The following is a 20191-nucleotide window of genomic DNA, read 5'->3' as shown; positions in this document are numbered from 1 at the left end:
CTCTCAAGGCTCGGTAGCCACAGGGATTTTTGGGTCTCCAAGACAGCTGCCTGCCTACCCAGGATCCCTTAGGGGAATCAGCCTGCTTGTGGGGAGGGGAGCTAACCGTGGACTTGGTCATGTTATCTAGTGCCAGTTGCATGAAGCTTTTTTCCCAGATCTCTTGCAGGGAGTTGCTGGCTCTGATGGCAGTCTCTAGGACATGGAATAGCCGGAACTTGTGCTTGGTGGGAATCTGTAGATGACAGAGGGGACAGAGGTTCAGCAACAAGCAGAGTGGGATCATGGGGACACTAGTGAGAAGATAGGTAGATGCCTTTGGCCATTTGTTCAGTCGACCATTTAGTAGACAAACTATGTGCAAGTCTTGAGCTAGAACAATGAATGAGAACATGTCCGTATAGGGCGCTGCTGTGGGATTATAAAGCTTTCCATCTCTAAAGTCCCGCATTCATCTAGTCACTCTTTAGCACATAGACAGATAATCCTTTCAATCATCTACCCAACTGTCCAGCTATCAGCTCAGCTGTGCACTGCCCACCCCCCTCTGCCACTAAATTATTCTGTGACTTTGACCCAATTTCTCTTTTTCCCTAAGCCTCAGGTTCCTCACCAGTTAGAATCATACAGTCAACCCCAGGCAACTGTTCTGAGGGTGGCCAACACATGTCTGTCCACTCTCCTCTCTCTCCTCTTCAGCCATTTGACATTTAGGATAGTTTTCCTTCATGTCATACAGTCACTGTTTGGAGGAGTCACAGTCTGAGCCTGTCTTGGGGACCAGTCCTCCGATTTGCTCCCTGTACTGCCTCAAGTGGTCCAAGCACTACCCACCTCTGGGTTGTCCTCGAAGTAATCATGAGTAGTTTTCAGAACCAAGCTGGGGTACAAATGACTCATGTTGTTGATCTTCTTGATGATGAATTTCAAGCGAAGAGGGTCTGAATTATTCAGTTCCCGGAGCATCTTGAAGCAGACAGCTAAAGCAGATGGCAAAAAAGTGTGAGGGTGAGTAACCTGTGGGCAGACCACGTTATAGCAGCAGGGCTGAGTGGGTAGGAGTAGGGTAAGACCAAGAACAAGAGAGAGAGATCTGAGAAAGAGGATTGGAGAACTGCAACACATTTAGAAGTTTTGGGTCTCCTAACTTTAAAAAGTTCTTCTGGAATACTTATTATGCTTTATCCAGATGGGACAAGGACCAGGAATGCATGCATTCTGTGCATCCTTATTCAGTCATGAATATTTCCATCCATTCATTGATTCATTCTACTTTTCACCCCTTCATTTACCTACAGTTCACCTATTCATTGATCATCTGTCCATCAACCAATACCATTCATCGATGTGTCAGTTCACCTGCTGTCCAACCTTACATTTATCCACCAATTTATCCATGAATAAATTCATCCACCTATAATTTGATCAACTCATAAATTCATCCTTCTGTCGATGTACCCATGTGTCCATTCACTCATTCATAAGTTCATCTATGAATTCACCATCTATTATTCATTCACTTATAAATGAGCACATCCACATACTTATCCATTCATTCATCATTCATGACTCAATAATTCATGTCTCTATCCCTCTATTCATTTCTTCATGATTTCATCCTTCCTCTGGTCACCCAGCATTCGATGATGTTCATTCAGTATGTTGGTAGGGCTGTGTGGGCTCAGTGAGGAGTCAGGGCCCAAGTCTGTTCTGAACTCTCTTCAGTGTTATAGAATTTTGTTTTTCTGGGGGTGAGCTGTCTAAAAGGCCCTGGCTACACAAGAGAGTAAGGGCTAAGTTGGAGTCACACCCTGGACTAGATTCTCAGAAACAGTGACAGTTTAACCTTGATTGGAAGAATGAGGGCAAGTTCTCCCTTAAGGGGGGGGGGGTTGAGCCAGCCTTTGAGTAGGGGGTCCTGGCTTCTGTTGAGGTTCAATGGGAAAGGGGGAGTGGGAGGATCCTGAAGCCTCACAGCAGGATCTGCCAGGAGCTGGCCACCTTGCTCACTCCAGGCCTAGGATCACCTTCATTGTAGGCTTCCTCCATGAAGATCTTGTGCTCCTGGGGCATCAGGGCAGCCTGGCTGCTCTGTGACTTGCAGAGCCTGATGGTGGCTCGGTGCCGCTTGTCCCTGTGGACAGAGTCCTGTGACACATTTGGGTCAGATGGTTTCTTGGAGGTTTCACAAGGGTGGGAGGAGATTCTGAAATGGAGAAGGGGTTTAGGGGTCTATGGGAACAAGCACAGATGATGCTGAGAGCCCCATGATCTGTGTCAGGCTTGGGCATTCTCTGCCACACATCTACCTTTTGTTCAATGGCCCAGCTGAGCCCCAGGAGTAGGGAGGGAGGGATCTTTATGTCTCAGGGATGCTATCAAGTAGACAACCTTGATGGCGGGCCTGGGTTCCTAGCCTTGTAGCATTGTTGATGGGGCAGATATGGCTAGCAGGATGTGGGTGGCTCTGGGGGTGACAACTTCCTCCAGGGGCCACTCTTCTCTAGACCACACCTGAGATTGATTGCCAGTCACCCCACATCACAGGTGGGGGTTTCTGTGGAGATCACAGAAACTGCAGGAACAGGCAGTAGGGGTCACAGATCTGGGGGTGCTATACCACAAGCCTCCCCCAGGTGCCCAGACCCTCCCCACCTATGCACTTTCGTTTGCTTATGTGGGGGAGAGGGACCAAGGACAAGGGACCTTAACGACCCTCAGCAGCTATAGCTGAGATATCGCAGAAGCACTGACGCCTCAGGTGGGTGCTCCATGTGTGGTTGGGGTGAGAAAGGGGCACTGTGGGACCAGAACCAAACACACAGGGGTTAAGGGCTCCAGCAGTGTATGGCGCCATTTGCTCTCTATGCACAGCCAAGGAGAACTGGCTGAGAGAGAAGAGAACCAGTGATCTTTAAATCCATGACCCCAGGGGTGTTAGCCTACTGAACAAAGACACAGGACATTTCTGATGAAAATAAGTCTGTTCTGTCATCAACTAAGGCAGATATACGTAAAGGAAATTTGCGGCAGCTGGTGGCTAAATGGTCATTTGAGCCCTGCTTTTCGGAACACAGCAGCCACCAAACAGAAAACTCGTGAGCTTGGTTTCAGGCTGAAATAATACAGAGAAGCCTTATATACACACGCCACACAGCCCAAAGAAATAACAAGAAACATAATCCTGCAGTCCCCACCACCCACCATCCAGCATAAAAACAAAGGGAAGCCCAGTGATCACAACAATAACACCACCTTCTGGCCAGCAGTAACCAGCACAATAAATGCGTAAACAGACACAAATGCAAAAAAAAAAAAAAATCCAGATATGAAAAAACACAGAAATGAAACAAATAATAAATTATATAGAGGGACTATCAACAAAAGAGTACAGAAAACTCATTAAGAGGTCTCTTCAAGAATCCAAGTATAGTACGGCGAAGCATATTCAAGAGTTGAAAGAATATTTCACTGAAGAGTTGGGAAACATAACAAGAAGAGCTTTGAACAGAGTTTTCTAAGAAATTAGAAAACATGAAAGAAGAACTTCAATCAGAGTTCACTTCTTCTTCTAGCGTTTGCCCTTCTTCCGTAGCCAGGCAACAGCGTCAGGTTGAGCCTGATGTAAAGTCTCGAGACCTCCTTTGAATCTGGAGAGGTGGCAGTCGTTGACTATGTGGGTCATAGTCTTTCTGTAGCCACAGAGTTCACTAAGCAGCTAGGAAGCATGAAAGAAAACTCCAGACAGAATTGCAAGGAGTGAAAGACACTTTGAGTACAGTACAAGCTCAGGTAGAAGGCTTAGGATGCAGACTCGTTCATACAAGAATGAAGCTCCTCTCTGTGAAACTGCAGACTCCATCAAGAACTTGAATGTAAGGGTCATAGGAATTCCTGAGGAAGAGAACAGGGTGAAAGGAAGAGAGACCATATTCACTCATCAACATGACTTCACGATCTTAAATGTTCATGCATTCAGTGACAAAACTTTAAAATGTTAAAGGTAAAAAGATAAACACAAAAGGAGAAACAGACAAATCTATAATTATAGTTGAAGATTTCAGCATCTTTTTCTCAATAATTATTAGAGTAAACATATAATCATTAGGGATATAAAATAATTAATAGGTAATTAAATAATACATGAATCAAAGAAATCAAAAGAAAAGAAGTACTTTGAATTGAATGAAGATACAATATAAAATTTTATGGGAGTACCACTAAGGCAGTGCTTCACTGGAAGTTTATAGTATTAGTAAGAGTAAAAGTCTGACCTTCCACCTTCTGCACCCCATAATGATCCTGGGTCCATACTCCCAGAGGGATAAAGAATAAGAAACCTTCCAATGGAGGGGGCAGGATGTGGAACTCTGGTGGTGGGAATTGTATGGAATTGTATCCCTCTTATCCAATGGACTTAGTCGTTCATTATAAAATAAAAGTCTGAAATCAATGACTTAAACTTCCACCTTAAAAATTGGAATAAGTTGGCACAAAGCACAAGGACCAGCATTAAGGATCCCGGTTCGAGCCCCCGGCTCCCCACCTACAGAGGAGTCACTTCACAAGTGGTGAAGCAGGTCTGCAGGTGTTTATCTTTCTCTCCCCCCTCTGTCTTCCTCCCATTTCATTTCTCTCTGTCCTATCCAACAGTGATGACATCAATAACAACGACATCAATAACAACAATAATAACTACAACAATAAAACAACAAGGCCAACAAAATGGAATAAATAAATATTTAAAAATCTAAAAAAAATAGAATAAGAAAGGCAAATTAAACCCAAAGAGAGAAAATATGAAGAGTAGAGTAGAAGCAAATGAATTAGGAAACAGAAAAGCAACAGCAAAAACTCAAAGCTGTTTCTTTGAAAAAAAAAAAAGGGTACATTTGATAAACCTGTGGCATGATTTATTATGGCAAAAACTGAGAAGAGACAAATAGTACCTCAAATAGGAGTAGGTGCATAATTAAAGATCCTAAAGTCAGAGGCAGGCTGAGAGTATGGATCGACCTGTCAACGCCCATGTTCATCTGGGAAGTAATTACAGAAGCCAGACCTTCTACCTTCTGCATCCCACAACGACCCTGGGTCCATACTCCCAGAGGGATAAAGAATAGGAAAGCTATCAGGGGAGGGGATGGGATACAGAGTTCTGGTGGTGGGAATTGTGTGGAGTTGTACCCCTCTTATCCTATGGTTTTGTTAGTGTTTCCTTTTTATAAACAAAATAAAAAAAAATAAAGTGAAAGCTCACACACACACACACACACACACACACACACACACACACACACACATATCCTAAAGCCATAAAAAGAACAATAAAGGAATATTAAAATACAATGCCCATATTTATGCCCATATGCTTGCTATGTTAAATTAATGGGACAAATTACTCAAAGTCATAGACTCTCATACTCACTTAAGAAGAATTAAAAACCTTTTATTTACTATAAACATTGAATTTATACTAAAAAAAGCTACCCATAAAGAAAACTTTAAGTCCAAATCATTTCACCCTTGAACTCCACTAAGTAATTAAGGAAGAGATGACACAAGAACTACAACACCTCCAGAAAAATTGAAAACTCATTACATGAGGTAAGCATTACTATGGCACCAAAACTGTACAAAGATATTGCAAATGTTCTTAACATAAGACTCCAAAGAATATAGAAGTGTCTATCTAGCAAGAACAAGTGGGTCTCCTCTGAGGATTGCAAGGCTGGCTAAACATTGAAAAATAAATCAGTGTAATTCACCGTATTGCAAAAGAAAGAAGAAAATCACATAACTATCCCAGTAGATGCAAAGTAAGCATGTGACAAAATCCAATATTCAGTCAAAAGAAGAATTAAAGCCACTTACTCACGGGCAGTTACAAAACACCCTACAGCTAATATCATATTTAGTGGTGAGGGGCTGATTTTCTTCCCCACATGAATAAGAACATGGCGAGCTTGTCTGCTCTTACCTTTTCTATTCAGCACTGCACAGAGGGATTAGTCAATAAAACCATCAGGAAAAATAAAAAAGCCACAGAGACTGGAAAGGAAGAAATATATAGCTATTTCTATGTGCTATAAAAAAAACTCCAGATAGAAAACTCCAACTTATTTACAAAAAAGTTTGCCGAGGGCTCAGGGAAGTGACCTAGAAATTGAGAGCCCACTTTGACAGTGTGAGGCCTTGGGTTTCATCTCTAGCACAGCCTAAGATCAATGAAGACCAAATGGTAAGGTGTGCACTTGACTGGGTGAGTACCTCCTGATTCCAACAAAGACAGAATGAATGACTGAATGATACTCTGTGGGTGGCGGAGCACGGCTTTGTGATCTGTCTCTCATTCTGTCTCATGCCTTCATGGAAAAAATATATATATGTCTGGGGAGGTAACTGGGTGGTAGAGTGTATGTGTGACACTCTGAATTCCATTTCTAGCAATGTATATAAGTGAGTTTAAATGTGCAGATACAAAGTTGGAATATAAACATCAGTCATATGCTTCTGTATATTAGCACTGAACTACTGGAGATTGAAACTGAAAAAAGCTACCATGCACAATGGCATCAAAGACAGTGAAATAATTAAGTATAAATCTAATAAATGTTTGCAAGATTTACATACTATAAATATTGATGTAATAAACCAAGAAGATAATGAGGAGATTGAAACACCATGTGCGTGAATTAGAGCGCACAACATTATTAAGATGTAAATTCTCTTTGAATTTAATCTAAATATTCATTGAAATTCCAATAAAAATCCTAACAGGATTTTCTTTTTTGTAGTAACCAGAAAGTTGTTTCTAAAATTCTTACAGGGGCTGAGTGGCAGCTCACCTGGTATAGTGCTCACGTTACCAATTTAGCAATGTATCCTGGAGCCCCACTTGCCCAGAGCCCTGTCCCGCTAGAGATAGGCTGAGCGTACAGATCGACTTGCCAACACCCAAATCCAGCAGAGAAGCAATTACAGAAGCCAGACCTTCCACCTTCTGCACCCCATAATGATCCTGGGTCCATATTTCCAGGGGACAAAGAACAGGAAGTCTTCCCAATGGAGGGGATGTGGCACTCTGGTGGAATTGTGTGGAATTATACCCCTCTTATCCTACCATCCTGTAGACCATTAGTAAATCAATAAAACAACAACAAAACCAACAACAACAAAACCAGTGTTCAACCCCCCAGTCTCACCTGTAGGGGAAGCTTTAGGGGCAATGGAGTTTAGATTTATCTCTTTTTGGCTCTCTTCTCTCTTTTTCTCTCTTTGTCCTGCAGTCTATCAAAAAGAAAGGGGAAAAATGGTCTCTGGAAATGGTGGAGCTGTGTAGGTCTATCCTTAGTGATAATCTTCATGGATCTCTCTGTGTATATATAAACTAAGAAAATAAAAACAATTTTGAAGAACAGAAAAATTAGAGGAGCAACCTTATTGACTTCAAGATCGTTTTAAAGGTCTAGTAACTAGGGCTGTGTGGCATTGATGGAGACAAATAAATGGAGTGAATATGAACCTCCCCCCCCAAAATATACGTAGGTATAAGGTCAGTTGATTTTTGATAAAGGTTAAAAAACAACTTATTAAAAAAGAATCAACAAATACTACTGCATTAGTTAAACGCACACACACACACACACACACACACACACACACACACACACATACACACAGAGTTAATACCTCATACTATGTACAAAAACTAAGACCCCAGTCTTAAATTCAAAACCCATGCCTCTGAACTTCTAGGAAGAATTGGAGCAAATCTTTATGATCTTGGGTTAGGCTGAGATTTCTGAAAGAGGACACCAAGATCACTATCATAAAAGGAAAATGTTCTTTTCAACAAAATGAAGAGTTTCTGCTTTTTCACAAGACATGAATGAAAAGATAAGTTATGGACTTGCAGGAAATACTTGCAAGTCACATGAACTGCTAGAGGACTTTATCCAGTTATATACATAACTCACAGAAGGCAAACAACCTGGCAGGACACAGCCATAGATCTGAACACACTTTCCTCCCAAAGACATAAATAGATTGCAAATAAGCATATAAACGTGCTCAACTTCATTCCTACAAGAGAAAGACATTAAAACCCAAATGGGATATGATTCCATAGCTGCTCAGGATGGCTAAACCCAGAGAGAATGAAAATACCAAGTCCCAGTGAGATTGCACTATTAACTGGTGAGAATGAAAAATAACACAGCCTGTATGGAAAACAGCTTTCTTTGAAAGTCAAACATGTAATTGCCATCCAGACAAGGTATATTCCACACCTAGGTGGTTACTGATATAAAATGATAGTTTATGTTCCCTCAGACATCGGTACATGAAAGTTTATAGTGGCTTTCTTTTTGATGGCCCGGAATGGTACAAATTCAGATGTTGTTTGACCGATGAATGCATGAACAAACTGTGTTATGGCCACAGAAGTACTACTCAGCAGTGACACAGAATGAATTACTGGTAAATGCTATAGTCTGAGAATAGAGCATGTATTTTGCCGTGTGAAAGGACCCCAAATTTAAGTATCATCTCATTTTGATGACACTCTAGCAGATGTAAATAGGTGAAGATGGACTGGATCATGGCTTGCCCAGGCTGAGTGGAAGTGTGTGGTGGGGAAGGCTAAGTACAAAAAGGGCACCGGAGACTTTTTGGGAGATAAAACTGTTTCTGTATCTTGTTTGTATAATGGATACCAAAAACTGTAGGGGTTTGTCAAAGCTTGAAGACCCCTGTGATAAGAGTGAAATTTCCTGTATGTAAATAATGGTGCTATAAAAAGGAGACTAAGGTATGTAAGAACAAATAGGCTTTTGCTTTCTCTGACCTCATTTTTTTCTTTTCTTTTTTTAATGTTTATTTATTTATTGGATAGAGAGAGAAATCAAGAGAGAAAGGGAATATAGGGTGAGAGAATGAGACACCTGAGGCACCTGCTTCATCACTCGTGAAGCTTCCTGTGATAGGTGGGGACTGAGGACTTGAACCTGGGTCCTAGTATTCTGTAACATGTGACCTCAGCTGGGTGCACCACTGCTCAGCCTGACCTCCTTTTCTTCTGCTCTCTCCTGTTTATGACACCTAGTTGCTGTAAGCTCCTGCTGCTTCTCAAGTCAACTAGGTATGACTCTGCCCCAAGAAGCCCTTTGCCTTGACTCGACCCTCATTCTAGGGAACGTCCTTCTTCCTGATGGCTGTATGGCTCAGCCTCTCACCTCCAGGTCTTTGCTCAAATGGCATCTTCCTGAGGAAAATTACTTGAAATTGCAACTTGACCCTCAGTATGCATTCTCCATGCCCTAGCCTTCTCCATTTTCTACAATCTTAAAAAAAAACCTGTATCTTTAAAAAATTTATTTATTATTGGATAGAGATAGACATTGTGAGGGGAGAGGACATAGAGAGAAAGAGACAGAGAGATGCTTGCAGCCCTACTTCACCACTCATTAAACTTTCCCCCTGTAGGTGTGGACTAGAAGCTTGAACTAAGGTCCTTGCCCACTGTAATGTATGTGTTTAACAAGGTGCACCACTGCCTGGCCTCTTCTAGAGACAGAGAAATTGAGAGGGAAGGGGGACCTAGGGAGTGGGAAAGAGAGACACACACCTACAGAACTGTTTCACTGCTTTTGAAGCTTTCCCCACACTCATTCAAGTGGGGGGTAGCACTTGTACTCTGGTCCTTGTGCATTATTTTATAGGCACTCAACCAGGTGCCTGATCTTCCATTTTCCATATTCTTTGCCTTATAGCCTTAGTGATTTATTTTGCTTCATGTAGTATTTCTTGGTTATCTCCCACATGGCAGTCATGAGAACAGAAAATTTTCTCTCTTTTGTTCCAATATGTACTTCCAGTGTTGGGCCAGAACTGAGCTGGTATGCTCAGCAGATGGTCAGCAAATATTTGGAATAAGATTTCCCTAAATCAGTGAACAGAGTCATCACGGTCTTCTGCACAGAGCTCTGTAATAATCACTTTGCTTTCTGTGGCTGCCAAGCCAGGAGCCAGATACCTGCACACACCCTGCTTGGCCACTGGGCCTTTCTGGCCTCTCCATTCCTCTCATGACAACTTCTTCCTTCTTCCTTCTTGTCCCCTGGCCTGGGTCATTGGAGACACTCTCTAGCCGTAGGTCCGTCTGTCTCTATACTTCCAGTGGACACAGGACCCTCTTTGATTCTGCCTAAGCTCTTCAGAACCTGGGTGGTATTACAGACCAAACACTGGTCCTTTCCCTGTCCAAATCCCCCCTGAGCAGGTATGTGGTGTTTCTGGGGTGGGGGTCCTCAGAGGTCTGAATGAACCAGCGACTAAATGGTCCGGGGTTGGGGGGGGTGAACTTCTTAGAGAGGGAGGCAGTTCTGCCTCCTAAGCTCACTCCAGGTATTCAAACATGGATTGTGGGGCTTTCACCTCCCAAAGCCATGCGTGGCCCGAGAACCTGTTCCCTCTCGTCACGCTTGTCTTTTTGGGAAGGCAGGCTCAGGTCATCAGGCAGGTGCTCAACATAAATATTGAATTCCTGCACAGCAAATCTTAGTGATGCAAGACAGTCAGTCCTGTCCTTTAAAAAATTTTTATTTTTTATTGCCGTCAGGGTTATCACTGGGGCTTGGTGCCAGCACTATGAATCCACCACTCATGGAGGCCATTTTTTCCTTTTCTATTTTATCAAATAAGATGAAGAGAAATTGAGAGGGGAGGGAGAGGGAAAGATAGACACTTGTAGACCTGAGTGGTGAACACTCATGACATTCCCCCTCCTGCAGGCAGGGAGCAGGGGCTTGAACCCAGGTGCTTGTACATAGTGAGTATATGTACTTTAACTGGGTGTGGCAGTGCCTGGCCAGGACTATCTGTCTGTCTGTCTGTCTGTCTATCTATCTATCTATCTATCTATCTATCTATCTATCTATCTATCTATCTATCTATCATCGATCTATCTATCTATCGAAATATCATATATATCTATATATATGAAAGGTGACAGAGAAGAAGAGAGAGAGTGAGGGAGAGAGGGTAACAGAGAGAGGAGAGACTCTACCACTTGTGAAGCTTCCCTCATGCAGGTGCTCCCTTGTGGGAGCCAAGGGCTCGAACCCAAGTCCTTATACATGGTCAAGTATGTCCACTGCCAGGTCAAGTATGCCACTGTCCTCCCCAGGGAGTAATTATTTAAATACCTACTATGTGTCAGGCACAACTCAGGGCCCTCAGGTTTTGTCATTAAGCAAAACACAAAGAATCCCCTTTCTTGAGGCACATTCTAAAGGTTGGAGATTACAATTGCAGCCCCAAAGGGAAGGGGTGTACTTGACATGGTCCAAGAAGGACAAGGTGACCTGACACTGAGAAACTGGGTTAGGCCAGAGATAACAACTTTCAGCATTCTTTTTATAAGAACTGTTTTCACAACAAACAGTTAAGGTATGAGAAACAAAATGTGCAAAGACAATGATCAGAAGCTCACACTCATGTCCTATTCTGCATTTTGCTTTCAGGGACAACAGTCCTCAAGACTAGTTGTAAGAAAAAAATGCACGGAAAACTTATCCAGGAGGGGAGATGACTCGATAGTCTCAAGGCGCCATCTTGTTTATCTTGAAACCACTTCTTCTTCTTCTTTTTTTTTTTTTTTTTTCAAGAAATAGCATACAGATTCCCAGCCCCATCTTCTACCTGTGGAAATAAGTCCTCTGAATCAAAAAGATGGGGAGGTAGATCTGAGCAGTATTCCTGCCTTCCTCACACTTCAGACTGCAGTAAAGAGGCTCCCCTTCTTGCAAAAGTTGTGATTATGTTTGGCTTTCCGGCACTGAGTGGTGGGTCCCCCTGGCTTCATAATGATAAATAGCAAAAAAAAAAAAAAAAAGGCTCTTTGCCAGCTGGGGGGATGGTGAGAGGGAGAAACAGCAAGCAAAGACAGAGAGGATGGAGACTGGGCAAACTGAACATTTGAAGTCTGGTTCTGGAGGCAGGGCTGAGTGTGGCCCTTTTGGTTAAGATGGCAAGTCAATGCCCAGGGTGTGTGCCAGAGAACTGAAGAAGTGAACGAGGGATGCGTGCATGGCGCATTCTGGGAATGACACAGGATGGGCACCTCTCTTCCTGTCACTTTCCTTCTTTCCTTCCCTTCCTTCCTTCCTTCCTTCCTTCCTTCCTTCCTTCCTTCCTTCTTTCCTTCCTTCCTTCCTTATTTCTTATAGAAATAAGCCCATACTGTCCTTGCATTCATGCCACCAGGTGCAGATACTCAAAGAAGTTCTGCAGCTGAATCCAAGACACAGAGTCATAGTAAACAGTGTCAGTTTAGACTAGTCCTCAAACTCTGCACCCTGGGGACAGTGGGCAATATGGGATTCCTTGTACTCCCTCTCACCCTTCCTTCCTTCCTTCCATCCTCCCTCCCTCCCTCCCTCCCTCCCTCCCTCCCTTCTTTCCTTCTTTCCTTCCATCTTATAGCCACCAGGGTTATCACTGGGGCTCAGTCCTGCACAATGAGTCCACAACTACCAGCAGCCATTTCAACTCCCTTCTTTTTCTTCTTAATTTTTACCAGAACACTCATCATCTCTGGTTTATGGTAGTGCTGGGGATTGAATCTGGGACTTTGGAGGCCCAAGGCATGAAAGTCTTTTTGTATAACTATTATGCTATCTATCCCTGCCTCCTTCATCCCTCCCTCCTTCCTCCTTTCCCTTCCTCCTTTCCCTCCCTCCCTCCCACCCTTCTTCCTTCCTTCCTTCCTTCTTTCTTTCCTTTTCCTTCCTTCTTTCCTTCCTTCCTCCCTTCCTTCCTACCATTTTTGATTGGAAAGAGAGAAATTGAGAGGGGGAAGAGAAGACAGGAGAGAGAAAGAGAGATACCTGATGCACTGAGTGAGTGGTTGTGAAGCTTCCCCCCTCCAGGTGGGGAGCAGGGTTTTGAAACTGGGTCCTTGTGCACTGTAATGTGTGCACTCAACTGCATGCACCACCTCCTGGCCTCAGGGTTCAGTATTTATTTTACTGCTCCTGAAACCCCTTCTTCCCAGGACCTCTCATAAAACCAGTGGCTTCCTCATTCTCCTGGTGATCACATTCTTTCCCGTCACTCCTGACTGAAGAATCATCTATGGACACCTCACAGTGTCTGCCATAGGCATGAGGCAGTAAAGCCCAAGTTCCAGCCCTGTGGGGGCCAACACGGAGTGTCTGTCTGTCTATCTATCTATCTATCTATCTATCTATCTATCTATCTATCTATCTATCATCTATCAATCAATCTATCTATTTTTATTGGCACCAGGGTTATTGTTGGGGCTCGGTGCCGGCACTAGAAATCCACTTCTCCTAGCGGTGATTTTTTTCTTTTCTTTTCTTTCTTTCTTTCTTTCTTTCTTTCTTTCTTTCTTTCTTTCTTTCTTTCTTCCTCTCTCTCTCTCTTTTTTTTTTAAAATAGAACAGAGAGGGAGATAGGGAGAAAAAGATAGACGCCTGTGGACTTGCTTCACCTCCTACAGATGGGGAGCTGGGGCTTGAACCTGGGTCCCTGTGCTTCATAATATGTGCATTTAACTGTGTGTGCCACCATCTGGCCACTGCTTGCCCCCCCCCCCCGGAATATTTTTAAATACTGAAAAATGACAGGACCACAGTTAAGTAGACAGCTGCAGGGGGGGAGGGGAGGCTCATTGTCTCATCTGATGAAGAGCCAAGACATGGCAGAGGAGGGAATGGGGCTGACAGCACAGACAGAAACAACTTCATGGAGACCAACAGGAGGAATCAAAGGTAGACAGACACAATGACGTTCCTTCTGGAACATTCCATGGTGATGGAGGAGTCCAACACTGAACATACTCAGGATCTTCCAAAGAACTGGGCCTAACCTTCTCCCCATGTCGGGCACCCACCACACTGGGGTTGCAGGAAGCTCAGGAGGGATCCCACTGGCCTCTGACCTGGCCCCAGACACAGACAGTGGAAGGTCCTCTGTGTCCCCTCAGGATGCTGGGGACACCTGGGCCCTGAAGGCCAGATGGAAGCTTCCTTTTACCTGAGCTTAAGCCTCTGCAAGGGTTTACTCTCTCCCTTGTGCAGACAAAGGGACCACAGCCTGCACTGATTCATCTGTCCACCCCACCACACAAGGTGTGTGCAGACATGAACTGACGTGCACTTGGCCACGTCTCTGCCATGCGCCAATCCATCTTCCCATCCATCTTCCCACCCCTTTCACATTCCCATCCATCTTCCCAACCCTTTCACCCCCAGCTGCCTCGTAGTCAAGCAGAGGCTGCAGGTAGGTGAGGGTCTGGTCCCACCTCCTCTGCAGGTTTGGGGCCTGGGAGTTCACGCCTGTGACCCCCTGGTGCCCTTGCTGCTCTGCAAGGAGGTGCTCTCTTGAGCAACGGAGGCACCGGAACACTCAAGGGAAGCAAGGCCTGGGGGAAACGCCTCTTGACCTCCCATCAGACCCTGGCCTGACCTGGGGTTCTGAGACATGTCTGATGATGTCACATCAGTCACAATGCAGTTGTCTGACTCTTTCGAATGCTTCTTGTCCATGTTGGGGTATGGTTTGAAAGACGCACAGGCCTCAGCCACCAGCTGTCTCCTCTTTCCCGGAGGCGCAGCCCTATCTCTGGGCTTCCCCTCCCCCCACCATGGCCAGCCCTGACCTCACCCCTGAGGTCACAATGGTTCCAGCACCTATGGTCCCTTTGTTGAGGCAGTGCTGTGGAAGTGAGCACCGTGTGTGTGTGTGTGTGTGTGTGTGTGTGTGTGTGTGTGTGTGTGTGTGTGTGTGTACACACACACCTGTATCCTCAACACAGTCTGGGCCAGGTCTTTTCATCTGCAGGTTCCTGGGTTTGTGTCCTGTCCAATCATAGAACTAGGAGTGGATGTTCTTGAAAGCTTCAGCTGGGAGTCAAATCCAGCCTCACCTCCATTGTCTGTAAGCTTGTGCAAATGACTCAGACTTTGATCCTCAGTCTTCCCACCCATGGAAGGGGGAGAATAAGACATAGCTAGTCTCTTCAAAGGAGCGGGAATAGAAAGAATGTTGAATATAACCACTGTTATCACCTAAATCCAATTGTGTCCACTAGCTTTTTGAGGTTTATCTTATTTTTAAAAAATTTCTTTATTGGGGAATTAATATTTTACATTCCACAGTAAATACAATAGTTTGCACATGCATAATATTTCCCAGTTTTCCATATAACAATACAACCCCCACTAGGTCCTCTGTCATATTTTTTGGACCTGTATACTCCCCCCCCACCTACCCCAGAGTCTTTTACTTTGGTGCAATACGCCAATTCCAGTTCAGGTTCTACTTGTGTTTTCTATTCTGATCTTGTTTTTCAACTTCTGCCTGAGAGTGAGATCATCCCATATTCATCCTTCTGTTTCTGAATTATTTCACTTAACATGAATTTTTCAAGGTCCATCCAAGATCTGAAAATTGAGAAGTCACCATTTTTAATAGCTGAGTAGTATTCCATTGTGCATATATACCACAACTCGCTCAGCCACTCATCTGTTGTTGGACAACTGGGTTGCTTCCAGGTTTTGGCTATTACAAATTGTGTTGCTAAGAACATATGTGTACAGATCTTTCTGGATGGGTGTGTGGGGTTCCTCAGGGTATATCTCCAGGAGAGGAATTGCAGGGTCATAGGGTAGGTCCATTTCTAGCCTTCTGAGAGTTCTCCAGACTGTTCTCCACAGAGGCTGGACCAATTTATATTCCCACCATCAGTGCAGGAGGGTTCCTTTGACCCCACAACCTCTCTAGCATTTGCAGCTGTTACTTTTTCTGATGTCTGACATTCTCACAAGAGTGAAGTGGTATCTCATTCTTGTCTTTATTTGCATTTCTCTGACAATCAGAAACTTGGAGCATTTTTTCATGTGTTTCTCAGCCTTTTGGATCTCTTCTGTGGTGAATATTCTGTCCATGTCCTCTTCCCATTTTGTTTTCTTGTTGTTGAGTCTGGCAAGCTCTTTATATATCTTGGTTATTAAACTCTTTTCTGATGTATGGCATGTAAAGATCTTCTCCCATTCTGTGAGGTGTCTCTTGGTTCGGGTAGTGGTTTCTTTTGCTGTGCAGAAGCTTTTTAAGCTTTTTTAGATTTATAGTAAACATTACCTGCAGTGCTTGCTTGTTCTTCAATGAAGACTTACAGATTCTCTTCCTTTTTTATTTAGACAAAAGAAAAAAGAAAAAGAAAATAAACTGTGAGCCCCGAATCCCAGCCCTCCCAGCCCAAGGGTGGAGGGGATTTTTCTCTCGGGTATAAAAGAGGGACAGGGGTGTAGGGGTTGTGCTGTTGCTTAACTACCATTCTGTGGGCTGTCCACCCTTTTGAAAAAACAATAAATGCCTTATCTATTGCCTCAACAATTGAGGTGATCTTTTATTGTTTATTTATTATTACTATTATTATTATTATTATTATTATTATTTTTTTAACCAGAGCACTGGTCAGTTCTGGCTTATGGTGGTGTGGGTGATTGAATCTGGGATTTCAGAGCCTCAGGCATGACAGTTTGTCTGCATAACCATTATGCTATCTACCCCATCCACAATTAAGGTGGTTTTTCATTCTTCATTTGTGATTAACGATGAGTGATGAGGACCATTACTTTTAACTGGAAGTTATCTATGACACGTGGTATCCACGGTGGATGTGGCAGCTGCCTTGGGTGTGAGGTGGATGTGGTGTCTGTGGGGCGTGTGGTAGCCGTGGGGGACGTGGCACCTCTGGTAGACGTGACAGTCCTAGTGTACATGGTGTTGTCCTTGGTGGACGTGGCAGCCATGTCGGATGTGGGCTCTGTGATGAACATGGCAGACACATTGGTCATGGTCATGCAGAGAGGGTGGCTTCCAGTCAGGAGCTCTTGAGGAAATGAGATCCTTAGTCCAACCCCCTCATGGAACAGCTCCTTTTTAAAACAGTATTAGCTATTTAATATTGATTTACAACATTATGAGCTAACAACGGTATAATTCCTCACCATTCCCACCATCAGAGTTCTGTGTCCCATTCCCTCCATTGGAAACTGTAAGTAGTTCTCCTAAGGCCACAGATATGGGTTAGCTATTATTTCTATAACTATCTATATTTTTATATATTTGCCTTTTTTCCCCCTATGGTCCTGTCTTCTCTTCCTTTTTAAGTCAAACCTACACTTATTGCTACTTCCAAATGTCCTTTTTTTTTTTTTTTTTTTTTCTCCTCTTCTCTCTGGGTCTTGATGGAATTGGAATTCAGAGCTCTCTGGTAATCTTCCCCCATCATATCTCCGCCTCTGGAAGTATGAACCTAAATTCTTTCTGGGGTGCAGAAGGTATCATGTCTGGCTTCTGTAACTGCTTTTCCACTGGACGTGGACATTGGCAGGTGGATCCATATCCTCAACCTGTTTGTATCTTTCCCTAACAGGGTAGCGCTCTGGAGAGGTGAGCTCATCTGCCCAGGGAGGTCAGGATGGAATCATAGTAGCATCTGCAACTTGGCAGCAGAAAGGCTGGAAGATAAAAAGTGGGACAAGATGTTTAATAAACAGGAGTCAAAAAGTAGGAATAGAGCAGAGAAAATGTTTCTGCCCACGACTACATGAAAACTTAGAATGGGCCTGTCCTCAGTTGTCCTTTGGGTGAGACTCCAGAACCATGGGACTGGACTTCAGGCCTGGAGATACCCAGGAACAGAGCCCCAGCCACTCCAGACCTGGACTCCTGCCCCAGGAAGCTATGAGGCAGTAATGTGTGTTGTTTTAGCACCTCTTGCAGGGCTGTGTGTTACCCATACCAGATGCTGGCATGTGTCCCAACCTGCTGAAGGACAGAGGCAGGACTCTGCAGGGCTCCCACCCACCGCAGCCATGCCCTGCTCATAGCTGCGGTGGATAAGTGGGCTCAGAGGGCTGTGGGGGCCCTAGTTGTGTGTGTGTTCGAGATACTGTGAGTGAGGATATTGCGGGGACAATGGGGCTGTGGAGTCTAGCCCGGATGCCAGGCAATTCTCAGTGCCCAGTGTGAAGTCATGTGGGTGCAGTTGTAGGACAGTAGATGGTCTCAGAGCTGACCCTTGGGACTCAACTTCAGCTCTGTTACTCCTTGCTGGCCAGATGACCTCTCCAAGGCTATGGCCCCTTTGCAAAGGGGCTGGCAATGACCACATCCCAGACCGTTTGGACCTGGCACAAACATGTGGACTCAGCATAGCTCACGTAGGTCCCTGCTTGGTGGGCAGCCTGAATAGCTCTAAACTTAATAGGACCTCATGATGACTGTTTGAGGAGGGTACCTCTGAGCGCCATCTGGTGGCAGGGGAGGAGACAGACAGGGGGACATGAGAGCCAATAGGTGTTTATGGTGCTGTGCCAGCCCCCAAGCGCTGTTGCAGGCACGCTTCCGGGGAGATGGGCATTGTGATTCTCTCCAAGCACAGAGTGAGGTGCTTCGCTCAGATCACTTGAGTACAGAAGGTTCTGCCACAGCTTGGATACAGGACACCTCTTCTCAGTCCACCCACAAGGAGCTGGCTAGCATCCAGCCTCAACTCCAGCTGTGAAGGAGGGGCCCTGGGAGCTGGGTTCTGCAGTGCATCGAGCAGAGGTGTCTGGGGGAGCACCTTTCACTCCCCTCCCCGCAGCAACCACCTTTGGTGACTTGGTGTTTTTGGCTGGCAGAGGGCTGAAGAAGACCCCAAAGGCTGGGGTGGCTGGTGCTTAAAGTTGGAGCAGTTTGCAGCGGCTTGTTAAATGGAGCACAAGGCTAAAAAGATAAAGTAGGTAGGGGCCAGAGGAAGGCAGCTCACTTGGGAGGGGGCCAGCTTTGTCAGGTACATGATCCAGGTTTGAGTCTGGTCCCCACCGTACTGGGTAGAGGAAGCGCTTCTGTGCTGTGGTGTCTCTCCTGCCTCTGTTGCTCTGTTTGTTTTTTTTTCCTTTTCCCTCCAGGGTTATCACTGGGGTCTGGTGTCAGCACTATGAATCCACTGCTCCTGAAAGTCATTATTGTTCCTTTTTTTTTTTTTTTTTTTTTAAAGAAATTGGATTGGACAGAGAGTTTGAAACTGAGAGGGGAGGAGAAGATAGAGAGGGAGAGAGAAAGATAGACATCTGCAGATCTGCTTCATGGCTTATGAAGCTCCTCCCTGCAGGTGGGGAGTCAGGGGCTCAAACTGAGATCCTTGCACAGGTCTTTGCCTTTTGTAATATATGCACTTAACCGGTGTGCCACCCCCGCCCTTGTTGTTCGTTTTCTGTCTGTCTGAAAAGGCTGTTCTGGGGTGCTAAAGCCCTAATGATGGCAAAACAGGCAAAAAGCCGATTGTATTAAAGACCAAAGTAATAAATAACTACCCCCGGACTTATTACTTGCTGATGATCTGGCTGTATCTCACTGTCATCTATGCTCCAGAGGTATTTATATCTGTATTGAGATGGTGGCAACACAGTGTAACGATGAGTCACAGATTTTTCTTCCCAGTTCTGTGCCCAGTGACATCACAGTTGTGGCGGGAAATTAGCCATGGTCTTTGTGGTGGTGGTGGGGTACATTCACACTGAAGGGGTTTGGCTAGTACTATAGGTCAAAGTTTTTGTCTTTGGGGATCCCATTATTGTACCATGCTAACTGGACAAGGTGGATGAATTTGCTCTGCTCCCCCCACGTCCCCACCCCAGAAACTGCAATTGTGGCCAATAACAAGGTCTTGGGGGTCAGGCGGCAGCACAGTGGGTTAAGCACACATGGCACAAAGTGCAAGGATCCCAGTCCGAGCCCCCCAGATCCCACCTGCAGGGGGAGGTCACTTCACAAGCGGTGAAGCAGGTCTGCAGGTGTCTGTCTTTCTCTCCCTGTCTTCCCCTCCTCCCTCCATTTCTCTCTGTCCTATCTGGCAACAATGACATCAACAACAACAACAATAATAACCACAACAATGATAAAACAACAAGGGCAACAAAAAGGAAAAGAACTAACTAAATAAGTAAAATATTTTAAAAAAGAGTGAGGTCTTAGGCTTAGGTGTGGGGTTCCTTGGGGTTGCCATACACCTACCTTAGGACTAGGAGCACAAAGGGGGAGGCTGAGAAGGGGATTCCCTGAAGAGAGACTGAGATCCTGTGGCTTCATAGCTCCTAGCCCCATGCCTTCT

The 20191-nt window shown here is 44.7% G+C and overlaps 1 protein-coding gene and 1 long non-coding RNA gene across 3 annotated transcripts in view; both read right to left on the bottom strand.

Moving 5' to 3' along the window:
* The window catches only part of LOC103124586 (maestro heat-like repeat family member 5), a 75290-nt gene extending 60635 nt beyond the window's left edge, over positions 1–14655 (bottom strand). For both annotated transcript variants that reach the window (XM_060195916.1, XM_060195917.1), the window contains exons 1-4: positions 14494–14655; positions 2028–2206; positions 835–980; positions 107–235 (exon numbers count right to left, since the gene is read on the bottom strand). In XM_060195916.1, the coding sequence (XP_060051899.1) occupies positions 107–235; positions 835–980; positions 2028–2206; positions 14494–14573 (534 nt within the window). In that variant the 5' untranslated portion in view covers positions 14574–14655. The remainder of the gene's footprint in view (positions 1–106; positions 236–834; positions 981–2027; positions 2207–14493) is intronic.
* The window catches only part of LOC132539866 (uncharacterized), a 490646-nt gene that overhangs the window by 431766 nt on the left and 38689 nt on the right, over positions 1–20191 (bottom strand). The gene's annotated exons all lie outside the window — the stretch shown is intronic.

This window comes from Erinaceus europaeus, chromosome 8 (genome assembly GCF_950295315.1).
Source record: "Erinaceus europaeus chromosome 8, mEriEur2.1, whole genome shotgun sequence".
Taxonomy (NCBI): domain Eukaryota; kingdom Metazoa; phylum Chordata; class Mammalia; order Eulipotyphla; family Erinaceidae; genus Erinaceus; species Erinaceus europaeus.
The sequence above is the reverse complement of the archived record's forward strand: the minus strand, read 5'-3'. Positions and strand labels throughout refer to the sequence as shown.